This window comes from Oryx dammah, unplaced genomic scaffold (assembly GCF_014754425.2).
Source record: "Oryx dammah isolate SB20612 unplaced genomic scaffold, SCBI_Odam_1.1 HiC_scaffold_18, whole genome shotgun sequence".
Classification (NCBI taxonomy): domain Eukaryota; kingdom Metazoa; phylum Chordata; class Mammalia; order Artiodactyla; family Bovidae; genus Oryx; species Oryx dammah.
This window is the reverse complement of record NW_024070202.1, coordinates 31,092,417-31,106,791: the sequence shown is the minus strand read 5'-3', so window position 1 is coordinate 31,106,791 and position 14,375 is coordinate 31,092,417. Positions and strand designations below refer to the sequence as shown.

Below are 14,375 nucleotides of genomic sequence, written 5' to 3'. Positions count from 1 at the left end.
CTTTGATAACACTCTTGCCTTGGGCTTCTCCAATTTTTGACTGCACCTTCTTCCTCTTCCTCAACTTCCTACTTACATGTCAGCACTGACTCGGCTCACTTCATTCTAAACATCTTCTCTAGGTGATCTTACCAGGTGTAGTTTCAAGAACTATCTATACATCAGTGACTCCCAAATCTCACTCTCACCCAGTAATGCTCTTGTCCAGTTTTCTACTGGTTATTGACATTTGTATGTTTTAGAGACACTTCAAAACCAAACTCTTCATGGTTTCTCCTAAAATGATTTTAATCTGAGGGAATGGCAGCTGCATATATTTACTTTCTCCCCATCAGCCCTTCATTGTTTCATCAGCTCTTCCTCCTTGCTTCCTCTGCAATCACTCTCCTGCTTGTCACATCCACAGTCATCACTGTGCTCGGTTCATTGTCTTCTGGGCTATCAGTCTCAACTGGTAACAAGAGTCTCTTTCCCCTCCAAATTACTGCTTTTTGGTGGCCAGTGTGAGCTTTTCAAATGGATAATACTGATCATGTCATAGACCTGCTTAAAATCCGTCAATGACCGCCCATGTTTAGGATTAAGGTTCACATTTCTTTTCTCAGCTTGTTACATGGAGGTTATAATATGCCCCCCCCCACTAATTCTATAATGTTTATTTACAATTTCTGATTCATAACTACACAGTTCTTCTACATTTTAAGTTATTTAACATTCTAATACTTAAATCATTTGGAACTCTTTTTATCTCCCATGAAACCATAAAGGAGAGCAAAACTATATTTCAGCCCAAACAGTTGGTGAGTTGTGCTATCACCATTTATTGAATTATCTATTACTTCCGCTACTGATCTGAAATACACATTTAAGCATACATTTATTCTAAAATACGTACTGATAGGCTGGTAGTTTGTCAAAGATTAAATACAGAGTTACCATACAACTCAGAAAATTCCACTCCTAGGTATATATCAAAGAGAAATAAAACGTGTCCACACACAAAAACTTGTACATGAATAATTCAACTGTTTATAGCCACATTATTCATAATAATAACAAAGTAGAAATAACCCAAATGACCATCAATGGATGAATGGATAAATGAAATGTGATATATCCACATTTATATTCCAATAATAAGGACTATTATCCAGTCACAGAAAGGGATAAAATACTGATACAGGTTATATCATGGATAAATCTTAAAAACAAGCTAAGTGAAAGAAGTAAGTCATAAAATATCACATATGTTCATTCATATGAAATGTTCAGAACAGGCAAATTTATAGATACATGAAATAGATTAATGGTTCTCTCTGTCCAGTAAGGATTGGGTGATTGTGGGTGACAGCTAATGGGTATGGGGTTTACACTGAGAATGGTGAAAATGCTCTAGAAAGGACTGTGATGACAGCCACACAGCTGTGTGACTACACTAAACACCACTGAACTGTATGCTTTAAATGGGTGAATCTTGAGATGTATAAATTATCTCTCAATGAAAAAAAAACACTGAACATCCACAATGTTCCAGGCACCATTCTAGGATAGAGTAGTGAACAAAATACAGAAAATACTTGCTTCCATGGATCTTACATTGTTTCTGGGGGAGAGGAAAGATGTTAACCATAACAAAGCAATGTATTACCAAGTAATAAATGCTGTAGAGGAAAAAATAGAGTAGAATGAGGCATGCTGAGGTATAAAGGTTGTAATCACATCTAGGAATTTGTAGTATTCTTGCCTTGAGACACCCATGAACTGTATGAAAAGGTGAAAAGATATGACACCAGAAGAGCAGTGTGCCTGGTCGGTAGGTGTCCAATATGCTACTGGGAAAAAGTGGAGAAATAACTCCAAAAAGAATGAAGCGGCTGAGCCAAAGTGTAAATGATGCCCAGTTGTGGATGTATCTGGTGGTGAAAGTAAGGTGTCTGATGCTGTAAAGAACAATATTGCATAGGAATCTGGAATGTTAGGTCCATGAATCAAGGTAAATTAGAGTGGTCAAACAGGAGAAGGCAAGAGAGAACACTGACATTTTAGCAATCAGTGAACGGAAATGGATGGGAACGGGCAAATTTAATTCAGATGACAATTATAGCTACTTCTGTGGGCAAGGATCCCTTAAAAGGAATAGAGTAGCCCTCACACACAACAAGAGAGTCGGAAACACAGTGTGTGCTTAGTCGCTCAGTCATGTCCGACTCTTTGTGACCCCATCGGTTGCCCATCAGGCTCCTCTGTCTATGGGATTCTCCAGGCAAGAATACTGGAGTGGGTTGTCATTTCCTCTTCCAGAGGATCTTCCCAACCCAGGGATTGAACCCAGATCTCCTGCATTGCAGGTGGATTCTTTACCAAGTAAATACTTATACAGTAAATATTATTTAAGAGTCACAGCAAAGGCATGTCAGCATTTGGATGCAATATCAAAAAGAACAAATAATCTGTCTGTTTCCAAGAAAAACCATTCAACATCACAGTAACCCACGTCTATTTCCCAACTACTAATGCCAAAGAAGCTGAAGTCCAATGGTTCTATGAAGACCTCCAAGACCTTCTAGAACTAATACCCAAAAAAAGATGTCCTTTTCATCACAGGGGATTGGAATGCAAAAAGAAAGTCAAGCGTTACCTGGCATAATAGGCAAATTTGGCATTGGAGTACAAAATGAAGCAGGGCAAAGGCTGATAGAGTTTTGCCAAGAGAACACACTGGTCACAGCAAACACCCTCTTCCAACAACATAAGAGATAACTCTACACATGGACATCACCAGATGGTCAATACAAAAATGAGACTGATTATATTCCTTGCAGCAAAAGATGGAGAAGCTCTATACAGTCAGCAAAAACAAGACAGGGAGTTGACTGTGGCTTACTTAGATCATGAACTCCTTATTGCCAAATTCAGACTTACATTGATGAAAGTAGGGAAAATCAATAGACCATTCACGTATGGCATAAATCAAATCCCTTATGAGTATAGTGGAAGTGACAAATAGATTCAAGGGATTAGATCTGATAGACAGAGTACCTGAAGAACTATGAACAAAGGTTCATAGCATTGTATAGGAGGTGGTGATCAAAACCATTCCCAAGAAAAAGAAATGCAAGAAGGCAAAGTGGTTGTCTGAGGAGGTCTTACATATAGCTGAGAAAAGAAGAGACGCAAAAGGCAAAGGAGAAAGGGAAAGATGCAGAGTTTCAGAGAATAGCAAAGAGAGATAAGAAGGCCTCCTTAAGTGAACAATTCAAAGAAACAGAGGGAAACAATAGAATGGGAAAGACCAGAGATCTTTTCAAGAAAATTGGAGATACCAAGGGAATATTTCATGCAAGTATGGGTACAATAAAGGACAGAACTAGTACAGACCTAACAGAAGCAGAAGAGATTAAGAAGAGGTGGCAAGAATACACAGAAGAACTGTACAAAAAAGGTCCAAAGACCCAGATTACCATGAATGTGTGGCCACTCACCTAGAGCCAGACATCCTGAAGTGTGAAGTCAAGTGGGCCTCAGGAAGCATCACTACAAACAAAGCTAGTGGAGGTGATGGAATTCCAGTTGAGCTATTTCAAATCCTAAGAGATGATGCTGTGAAAGTGCTGCACTCAATATGCCAGCAAATTAGGATGGTGGCCACAGGATTGGAAAAGGTCAGTGTTCATTCCAGTTCCAAAGAAGGGCAATGCCATGTTCAAACTACTATACAATTGCACTCATTTCACAAGCTAGCAAGGTAATGCTCAAAATCCTTCAAGCTAGGCTTCAACAGTACCTAAACCAAGAACTTCCAGAATGTACAAGCTGGATTTAGAAAAGGCAAAGGAACCAGAGATCTAATCACCAACATCCACTGGATAACAGAAAAAGGAAGGGAATTCCGGAAAAATATCTACTTCTGCTTCATTGACTATGCTAAAGCCTTTGGCTGTGTGGATCACAAGAAACTGTGGAAAATTCTTCAAGAGCTGGGAATACCAGAACACCTTATCTGCTTCCTGTTTGAACAAAGAGCTGGTTGATGGAAGTAAGTGGGGCAACTATGTCCTAAGTGAAAACACTTCAAGACAGAGGAAAAAGCTAGTGCAAAGGGCCTGAGGCTGGAGCATATGTGGTAAATTCATGGAAGATGGCCCAGTGTGACCAGAAGAGATGAGTGAGGAAAGGAATAACAGAAAGTGAGTTACAGGGAGATATAGTAGGTCCCCTATACATGAGTGAGTTCTATTTTGAGAGCACATTCATTAGTCCAATTGGTTCCTAAGTCCAACAAAGTTAGCCTGTCTACCAACTAACATACTGGCTATGTAGCACTGTACTGTAATAGGTTTATAATACTTTTCACACAAATGATACATTAAAAAAACACACACACACAAGAAAACATTTTTAATTTTACAGTACCTTGCAAAAGTATAGTAGTACAGAACAACAACTGGCATATAGGGGCTGGTATCAAGTGAACAGGAAAGAAGAGTTACTGACTGGAGGATGGAGAGGAGGTGGGAGATGGTAGAGCTGAAGGACTGTCAGCAATAGGAGAGAGCAAGTTGCATGCCTGATGTTGATGGAACAAGTGTACATTCACATCTTTGAAAGTCTGCAACTTGAAGGTTCGTATCGAAGGGACTTACTGTAATGGGGCCAAATCACTGAGGGTTTTATAAGCATCTGCAGGGTTTGTAGCTTTTGCTTTAAGTGCAGTGGGAAGGCAACAAAGGGATTTTAGAAAAAAAATTACTTAATCTGACTTGTATCATATCACACTGGCTGATATGTTGAGATCCGATTTGGAGAGAAGCAACAAATATAGAAGCAAGGAAACCAGTTAGAAAGTTTTCACAGTAATTGAAGAGGAAGCTGATGGCTGGGCTCAGGATGGAAGCAGTGAAGGTGGCGAAAAGTGGTCAGATTCTGAATATACTATGCCAAAACCAATACAGAATTGTAAAGTAAAAATTAAAAATAAATAAATAAATTTTAAAAAAATAAACAAATAAAGGTACAGCCCACAGAATCTCCTAGATAGATTGGATGTGGATGTCAGAAAAAGATTGACATCAAATTGACTCAAAGTCTTTTAGCCTGAGCTAACCCAAGGATAGACCTACCATTAAAGAAATCGGGAACACCTGAATAGAAGTTTTACGGGGAAGATCAGGAATTCAGTTTGGATGTTCTACATTTGAGACATCTGTCAGACACAGAAGGGAAGACGCCATTGTCTGGCTGCAGGTATACATTTGGGAGTTAGTGGGGTCCAGGTGACATTTAAAGCCATGAACTTAGTTAAGCAGCAGCTCAAAGACTCAAGTGTAGGTCATTTCAACATTAAGAGATTGGGGCAGGTGTGTGTGCGCTTTGTCGCTCACTCATGTCCAGCTCTTTGTGACCCCATGGACTGCAGCCCGCCATGCTCCTCCAGGGGATCTTCCCAACCCAGAGATTGAACCCAGGTCTCCCGCATTGCAGGTGGATTCTTTACTGTCTGAGCCACTGGGGCAGGATGGGGAAGGAAAAAAATCAAGAAGTGTGAGAAAAACTGACCAGTGGGGTTATGCGGAAGGTGAAGGGAGGGTGATTCAAGAAAATCAAGTATTGATGGGAGGATGGAGTGATCCACTGCATCAAATTCAGTCAAGTACAATGAGAATGAAAAACAAACCACTCAACTTAGCAACGTGAAGGCAAAATCTGATAACAGGCATTTTGGTGGCATGGTGGGGATGAAAATCTGTGTGGACTGACTGAGAAATACAGAGGGAGGATGTGGAGACAGTGAATATCCATTCCTCTTCTGAAGTGATGACTGTAAATGAGGGCAGAGAAATGAAGGAGTAGCTTGAGGGGCAGGGAGAGTTGAGAGAAATGTGCAGATATTTGTTTTTAATGGGAGAAATAACTATGTGTTTGAGTGCTAGTGGGAATGATGTAGTAATGAATCCAGACAGAAAAATTGATGATGACGGAAAGGGGAGAATTTGTCTTGAATTGTCCTCAAGGAAAGGAAAGGGGATAGAAACTAGGACATAACCCAAGTGGCTGGCCTTGAATAGAAGTATCAGGAGGGAAGATGCTATATTAGTAGAAATGTTAGGAGGTGATACATGCAGTTGCATTTACACATCATCATATATTAAACGTATCAAATATCTCTGCATCCTTAAGTGACTCTGATCTCTATTCTAGTTTTCATTTCCCTTGAAGAACCACATTGTTGTAATTACTTTAGCTTTAGAATATATTTTAATATTGTGAAGTCCAAGTGCCCTCTTACTGTTTGATTCCAAAATTACATTGGAGTTGTTGAAAATATATTCTTCCAGAAAACTTTAGAATCACTGGATCAAGTTAAAATATAACTCCTCTTGAAATTCTGACTTTGAGTTAAATTTGTTTATTAGATTTTGGAGTTTTGATGCATTTAGAATACACAGTCTTCATTTGTAGGAACACATTAAGGATTGAGGACTTATTTTATAAGAGTTCTCTCTAAGGTTGCCTTGAATACGTACACAGGTTGTTAATAAATGACATGCTTAGCTTCAGTTCAATTCAGTTGCTCAGTCATGTCTGACTCTTCGCAACCCCATGAACTGCAGCACACCAGGCCTCCCTGTCCATCACCAACTCCCAGGGTCCACCCAAACCCATTCCATCGAGTTGATGATGCCATCCAACCATCTCATCCTCTGTCGTCCCCTTCTCCTCCTGCCCTCAATCTTTCCCAGAGATTTTTTAAAAGGACACAAATAGTCATTGTTGATGGGCTAATTTATAAACTGTCAAAATCCCCAGGATACCCAACTCAAATGACAAGCCAGAGACACTCAGGAGAGTAAGGAGCTCTAGCAAATATCATATATACTGTGGAGCAGGATGAGGAGCTGCTTCTTAGAAAGGCAGGATGAGGCAACACTGATGAGGAAAAATTCATCAAAAAAACATTAACATGAATAAACAATTTCAGCTCCTCTTGAACCCTGGCACATGTTCATATAGATGTGATTATCTTTTCCCTTTGCTGTGACTGAATCTAGGAGTATAAAATAAATAGCTCAGACGGTATCACCAACTTGATAGACATGAGTTTGAGCAAACTCTGGGAGTTGTTGATAGACAGGGAATCCTGGCATGCTATAGTCCATGGGGTCGCAAAGAGTCAGAAATGACTGAGCAACTGAACTGAGAAACTAGAAACCTCTGTTCTACAGGACATACATTTTTTAGGTTTTATATAGCATTTTCTGCCAGGGGTCTTACAGACAGAAAAGTCTTTCCAAAAGGATGTCATTTATACAACTTGAAATCTCTTTCTTCCTTTAGCAGAGATGAATGAGAATAAGCTGCTCATGTGTAAGGATCTATTTCTTAGCTGGCCTGGTGCCTGTGTACTCAAGAGACAAGCAGAGAGCATTGGTATGCCTGAAAATAGACATGGAGTCCTGAGAATTGTGGGCCCACAGAGAAACATAGACCTGTAGTTAAAAATAAATGTTTTCATAACGTACAGCACCAGAAAATTATCATTTTTGCTTTGGTTATACGTTTAGAGAGTTTAGAACAGTGTGGATAAGCCATTTAATCTTACTCTTCCCAACAAAATTTTATCTTCAGGAATTCTATATTTGGAATTTTAAGTAAATGGGAAAATATAAGTTGATGGGAAACTTCCCAGAAACATACTAAATGATGCAATTTCCTCTTGTTTTTAGAGGCTAAGTTGTGTCCAATTGTTTTGTGACCCCATGGACTGTAGCCTACCAGGCTCCTCTGTCCATGGGATTTCCCAGGCAAGAATACTGAAGTGAGTTGCCATTTCCTCCTCCAGCGATCTTTCTGTCCCAGAGATTAAACTCACGTCTGCTGAATTGGCAGGCAAATTGTTTACCACTGAGTCACCAGGAAACCCCAAATGATGCGATACCAGCAATTAAATATCAATTTTAAAACTTAAATTTGAGAAGGCAAGTTTTCAATTAAAAAAATGTAAAGTGACTGATAGCCTAAGTTCATGCTAGCAATACTATTACATGATTCAAAGAGAAGAATAATTGTAACAAGAAGACAACGTGAAGTTCACTGGCTTGCACATCAGGAAGTGAATTTCCTCATAATTTTGGAAAGAATGAGAAAATTTTATCAATGATGGAAAATGCAGAGAGGACCACAAGTGATGACAATCATTCACCTTAAGTAGTCATTGGGTAAGTCAGACCAAGATACCCATTAAGAAGATTAAAGTTTGGAGAATATGAGATGGAGACAAAAAGAAGAATTTGATAGCTGACACCTTCTGAAACTCACAATGCAGTACCAGGTGGAAAAAATTAGCAGAATGCTTTATCCTCTTACATAAAAAGGACTATTTTATGGCAGAAATACTTAGAGAAAATCTCTGAAATTCAGGGAGTAATATAAATAATGTCTTCAAAAAAGATCTTCCATATAAAAATATGGCTTGATACCATAGATACATTAAATAACTTAGTTACAAAAGGATTTTTCTTTTACAATTATTATGAGACACTTTTCCCAAAATATTTAATTTGCAGAAATTCCATTGGCATTTATGTCATGAAAAAGCTATTGTGAATTGAGGCATAGTTACCAACAAAGAACACAAATATACAGAGGGATTTAATGTTCTAAGGTCAGGAAGCAACAGTTAGAACTGGACATGGAACAACAGACTGCTTCCAAATAGGAAAAGGAGTATGTCAAGGCTGTATACTGTCACCCTGCTTATTTAACTTCTATGCAGAGTACATCATGAGAAACGCTGGGCTGGATGAAGCACAAGCTGGAATCAAGATTGCTGGGAGAAGTATCAATAACCCCAGATACCACCCTTATGGCAGAAAGTGAAGAGGAACTAAAAAGCCTCTTGATGAAAGTGAAAGAGGAGAGTGAAAAAGTTGGCTTAAAACTCAACATTCAGAAATCTAAGATCATGGTATCCAGTCCCATCACTTCATGGAAAATAGAGAAACAGTGGAAACAGTGGCTGATTTTATTTTTTGGGGCCCCAAAATCACTGCAGATGGTGACTGCAGCCATGAAATTAAAAGAAGCTTACTCCCTGGAAGGAAAGTTATGACCATCCTAGAAAGCATATTCAAAAGCAGAGACACTACTTTGCCAACAAAGGTCCATCTAGTCAAGGCTATGGTTCTTCCAGTAGTCATGTATATATGTGAGAGTTGGACTATAAAGAAAGCTGAGTGCCGAAGAACTGATGCTTTTGAATAATTGATGTGGTGTTGGAGAAGACTCTTGAGAGTCCCTTGGACTGCAAGGAGATCCAGCCAGTCCATCCTAAAGGAGATCAGTCCTGAGTGTTCACTGGGAGGACTGATGTTGGAGCTGAAACTCCAATACTTTGGCCACCTAATGGGAAGAACTGACTCATCTGAAAAGACCTTGATGCTGGGAAAGATTGAAGGCAGGAGGAGAAGGAGACGACAGAGGATGAGATGGTTGGATGACCTCTCTCAGGTCAGAGAGGCCTGGTGTGGTGCAGTCCATGAAGTCGCAAAGGCAGACATGACTGACTGACTGAACTGAACTAAAGGGCTAGATATGTAAATGAAGAACCTGCTTTAATCAACTAGGATAACACAGTTCTGTTCAATTGCTCAGTCGTATCTGAATCTTTGTGACACCATGGGATGCCAGGCATCCCTGTCCATTATCAACTCCCAAAGCTTACTCAATCTCATGTCCATTGAGTCGGTGATGCCATCCAACCATCTCATCCTCTGTCATCCCCTTCTCCTCCTGCCTTCAATCTTTCCCAGCATCAGGGTCGTTTCCAATGAGTCAGTTTTTCGCATCATATGGCCAAAGTATTGGAGTTTCAGCTTCAGCATCAGTCTTCCCAATGAATATTCAGGACTGATTTCCTTTAGGATGGACTGGCTGGATTTCCTTGCAGTCCAAGGGACCCTCAAGAGTCTTCTCCAATACCACAGTTCAAAAGCATAAATTCTTGGGCACTCAGCTTTCTTTATAGTCCAACTCTCACATATATACATGACTACTGGAAGAACCAAAGCTTTGACTAGATGGACCTTGGTTGGCAAAGTAACGTCTCTGCTTTTCAATATGCTTTCTAGGTTGGTCATAACTTTTCTTCCAAGGAGTAAGTGTCTTTTAATTTCATGGCTGCAGTCACCATCTGCAGTGATTTTGGAGCCCCAAAAATAAAGTCTCACTGTTTCCATTGCTTCCCCATCTATTTGCCATGAAGTGATGGGACCAGATGCCATGATCTTAGATATCTGAATGTTGAGTTTTAAACCAACTTTTTCACTCTCCTCTTTCACTTTCATCAAGAGGCTCTTTAGCTCTTCTTCACTTATCTGCCATCAGGGTGGTGTCCTCTGCATATCTGAGGTTATTGCTATTTCTCCCAGCAATCTTGATTCCAGTTTGTGCTTCATCCAGTCCAGTATTTCTCATGATGTACTCTGCATATAAGTTAAATGAGCAGGGTGACAATATACAGCCCTGATGTACTCCTTTCCCAATTTGGAAGCAGTCTGTTGTTCCATGTCCAGTTCTAACTGTTGCTTCTTGATCTGCATACAGATTTCTCAGGAGGCATGTCTTGGAGGGCACAAACAAAACCTTGTTTGCACCAGGACCCGGGAGAAAGGAGCAGTGGCCCCACAAGAGACTGACCCAGACTTGCCCATGAGTATCCAGGAGTCTCTGGCAGAGGTGTGGATGAGAGGCGGCCTGCTGCAGGGTTAGGGGCGTTCAGTGCAGCAATGCATGCATGGGAACTTTTGAAGGAAGCCTTCATATCTTCATTACTTCCACCATAGTTTGGTCTTAGGTCAAATAATAGGGAGGGAACACAACCCTGACCATCAACAGAACATGGGATTAAAGATTTACTGAGCATGGCACCCCACTAACAGAACAAGACCCAATTTCCCCCTTAGTCAATCTCTCCAATCAGGAAACTTCCATAAGCCTTTTATCCTTCTCCATCAGAGGGCAGACAGAATGAAAACCACAATCACAGAAAACCAGCCAATCTGATCACATAGACCACAGCCTTGTCCAACTCAATGAAACTATGAACTATGCCATGTAGGGCTACCCAAGACGGACAGGTCACGGTGTAGAGTTCTGACAAAATGTGGTCAGCTGGAGAAGGGAATGGCAAACCACTCCAGTATTCTTGCCTTGAGAACCCCATGAACAGCATGAAAAGAGAAAAAGACAGGACACTGAAAGATGAACTCTCCAGGTTGGTAGGTGTCCAATATGCTACTGGAGATCAATGGAAAAATAACTCCAGAAAGAATGAAAAGATGGAGCCAAATCAAAAACAACACCCAGTTGTGGATGTGACTGGTAATGGAAGTAAAGTCTGATGCTGTAAAGGGCAATACTGCATAGGAACCTGGAACGTTAGGTCCATGAATCAAGGCCAATTGGAAGTGGTCAAATAGGAGATGGCAAGAGTGAACATCGACATTCTAGGAATCAGCAAACTAAAATGGACTGGAATGGGTGAATTTAACTCAGATGTCCATTATATCTACTACTGCGGGCAGGAATCCCTTAGAAGAAATGGAGGAGCCATCATAGTCAACAAGAGAGTCTGAAATACAGTACTTGGATGCAATCTCAAAAACGACAGAATGATCTCTCTTCGTTTCCAAGGCAAACCATTCAATACTATGGTAATCCAAGTCTATGCCCTGACCAGTAATGCTGAAAAAGCTGAAGTTGAATGGTTCTATGAAGACCTACAAGACCTTTTAGAACTAACCCCCCAAAAAGATGTTCTTTTCATTATAGGGGACTGGAATGCAAAAGTAGGAAATCAAGAAATACCTGGAGTAACAGGCAAATGTGGCCTTGGAGTACAGAATGAAGCAGGGCAAATGCTAATCGAGTTTTGCCAAGAGAACGCACTGGTCATAGCAAACACCCTCTTCCAACAACACAAGAGAAGACTCTACACATGGATATCACCAGACGGTCAATACAGAAATCAGATTGACTATATTATTTGCAGCCAAAGATGGAGAAGCTCTATACAGTCAGCAAAAACAAGACCTGGAGCTGACTGTGGCTCAGATCATGAACTCCTTATTGCCAAATTCAGACTTAAATTGAAGAAAGTAGGGAAAACCGCTAGACCATTCAGGTATGACCTAAATCAAATCCCTTACGATTATACAGTGGAAGTGCAAATAGATTAAAGGGATGTTAGATCTGATAGACTGAGTGTCTGAAGAACTATGGATGGAGGATTTTGACACTGTATAGGAGGCAGGGATCAAGACCAGCCCTAACAAAAAGAAATGCAAAAAGGCAAAATGGTTGTCTGAGGAGGCCTTACAAATAGCTGTGAATAGAAGAGAAGCAAAAGGCAAAGGATAAAAGGAAAGATATAAGCATTTGAATGCAGAGTTCCAAAAAACAGCAAGGAGAGGTAGGAAAGCCTTCCTCAGTGATCAGTGCAAAGAAATAGAGGAAAACAATAGACTGGAAAGACTAGAGATCTCTTTAAGAAAATTAGAGATACTAAGGGAGCATTTCATGCAAAGATGGGCTCGATAAAGGACAGAAATGGTCTGGACCTAACAGAAGCAGAAGATATTAAGAAGAGGTGGCAAGAATACACAGAAGAACTGTACAAAAAAGATCTTCATGACCCAGATAATCATGATGGTGTGGTCACTCACCTAGAACAAGACATCCTGGAATGCAAAGTCAAGTGGGCCTTAGGAAGCATCACGACGGATGGTGAAGGTGATGGAATTTCAGCTGAGCTATTTCAAATTCTAAGAGATGATGCTGTGAAAGTGCTGCATTCAATATGCAAGCAAATTAGGAAAACTCAGCAGTGGCCATAGGACTGGAAAAGGTCAGTTTTCATTCCAATCCCAAAGAAAGGCAATGCCAAATAATGCTCAAACTACCTCACAATTGCACTCATCTCACACAGTAGCAAAGTAATGTCAAAATTCTCCAAGCCAGGCTTCAGGAATACGTGAACCGTGAACTTCCAGATGTTCAAGCTGGATTTAGAAAAGGTAGAGAAACCAGAGATCAAATTGCCAACATTGTTGGATTATCGAAAAAGCAAAAGAGCTCCAGAATAACATCTACTTCTGCTTTAGTGACTATGCCAAAGCCTTTGACTGTGTGGATCACAGCAAACTGTGGAGATAACAGAATGCGTCATAGAAAACAGCGGCCTGGAAAGCAGTGGTCTGGTTTCCTATCTTTTATGACCTTACCAAGTCATTTAAACTTCCCCGTCTCTGTTTCTCCTTTGTACAAGGATAACCTTAATCTAGACAATCTGAAATCTCCCCAATCGATGCTTTCATTTTGCTTATGGGTGAATTTTCAAATTCAAAGTAAGCTATTTTTATACTTACAAAGTGTTACACTTTTCATTTGAAAGTAGTCATTTAAAAAAATCTTCAATAACCTGTGATATTCATATCAAAAAATTTCACCCTGTAATTGCACATGATATTCAGTGAACAGTTTCATTTAAAGCAGTTTTCCAGCTATACCCCTATAGTTCATACAAATAATTTTTCTATTTTCTACCTCCTTGTTGAAACTGTTGTTAAAACAAGAAAACTGCAACACACAAGAAAGACTTCCGTCAATACTAGAATTTCCAGTGATTTGAGATCACAGAGGTACAAAAATGTCTGGAACATACACTGTTTTTGTTACTGAAATTTCACTGTGACGCTTCCGAACATGGCCCAGGTTAGGGACTGAGCTTACCTTCTCTCGAAGAAAGGGAACCCACATGCGGTCCACCAGTTCCTGGCGATACTGTTGTGTAAAGGATCCAACATAACACACGTATGCTGCCGTAAGGAGAACATCTCCACAGAGCGTCTTCTCTTGTGCTTCGAAGGATTTAATAGACTGGCCCCAGCGAATCTTTTCTGACTGAAATATAAGATGATTCTGATGTAACTGCAAAGTGAGGAGCAACTCAAGAAACATTTAATGTAATTACCTTATACCCTGGATTAAGTCTAGGTCACCTGCACAGCCTGGAGAAGGGACACAACGTGACTGGGGGGCATAACGATGCTGATCATTCATTCATGTGAACCCATTATTATGAAGGTGCTCTCATTCTCCTGTCAGTGAAGTTTATGGTAATACGACATTAGATCTTTGACATCTCCTTTTTGTTGGATGCCATAACTCTTCAGTTAGGCTTGAGGTCCTTCTTAAAAGGCTGATGGTCACTCTCTTGTCCCTCTACAAGTACAGGACAAAGAGCTGTGGCCAAGCCTGAGTGATGTTAGGACTTTTATGGCAGCTTGGTTGTTTACCGGCATTTTTGCTTTTCAGCA

At 40.2% G+C, this 14,375-nt stretch overlaps 1 protein-coding gene across 2 annotated transcripts in view; it reads right to left on the bottom strand.

The window, feature by feature from the left end:
* DNAH11 (dynein axonemal heavy chain 11) overlaps nucleotides 1-14,375 on the bottom strand; it is a 360,125-nt gene that overhangs the window by 96,086 nt on the left and 249,664 nt on the right. The window contains exon 63 of one of the 2 annotated variants that reach the window (XM_040260639.1): nucleotides 13,789-13,959. In XM_040260639.1, the coding sequence (XP_040116573.1) occupies nucleotides 13,789-13,959 (171 nt within the window). Of the gene's footprint in view, nucleotides 1-13,788; nucleotides 13,960-14,375 lie in introns of those variants that run through there. The other variant, XM_040260638.1, reaches the window with a different exon arrangement.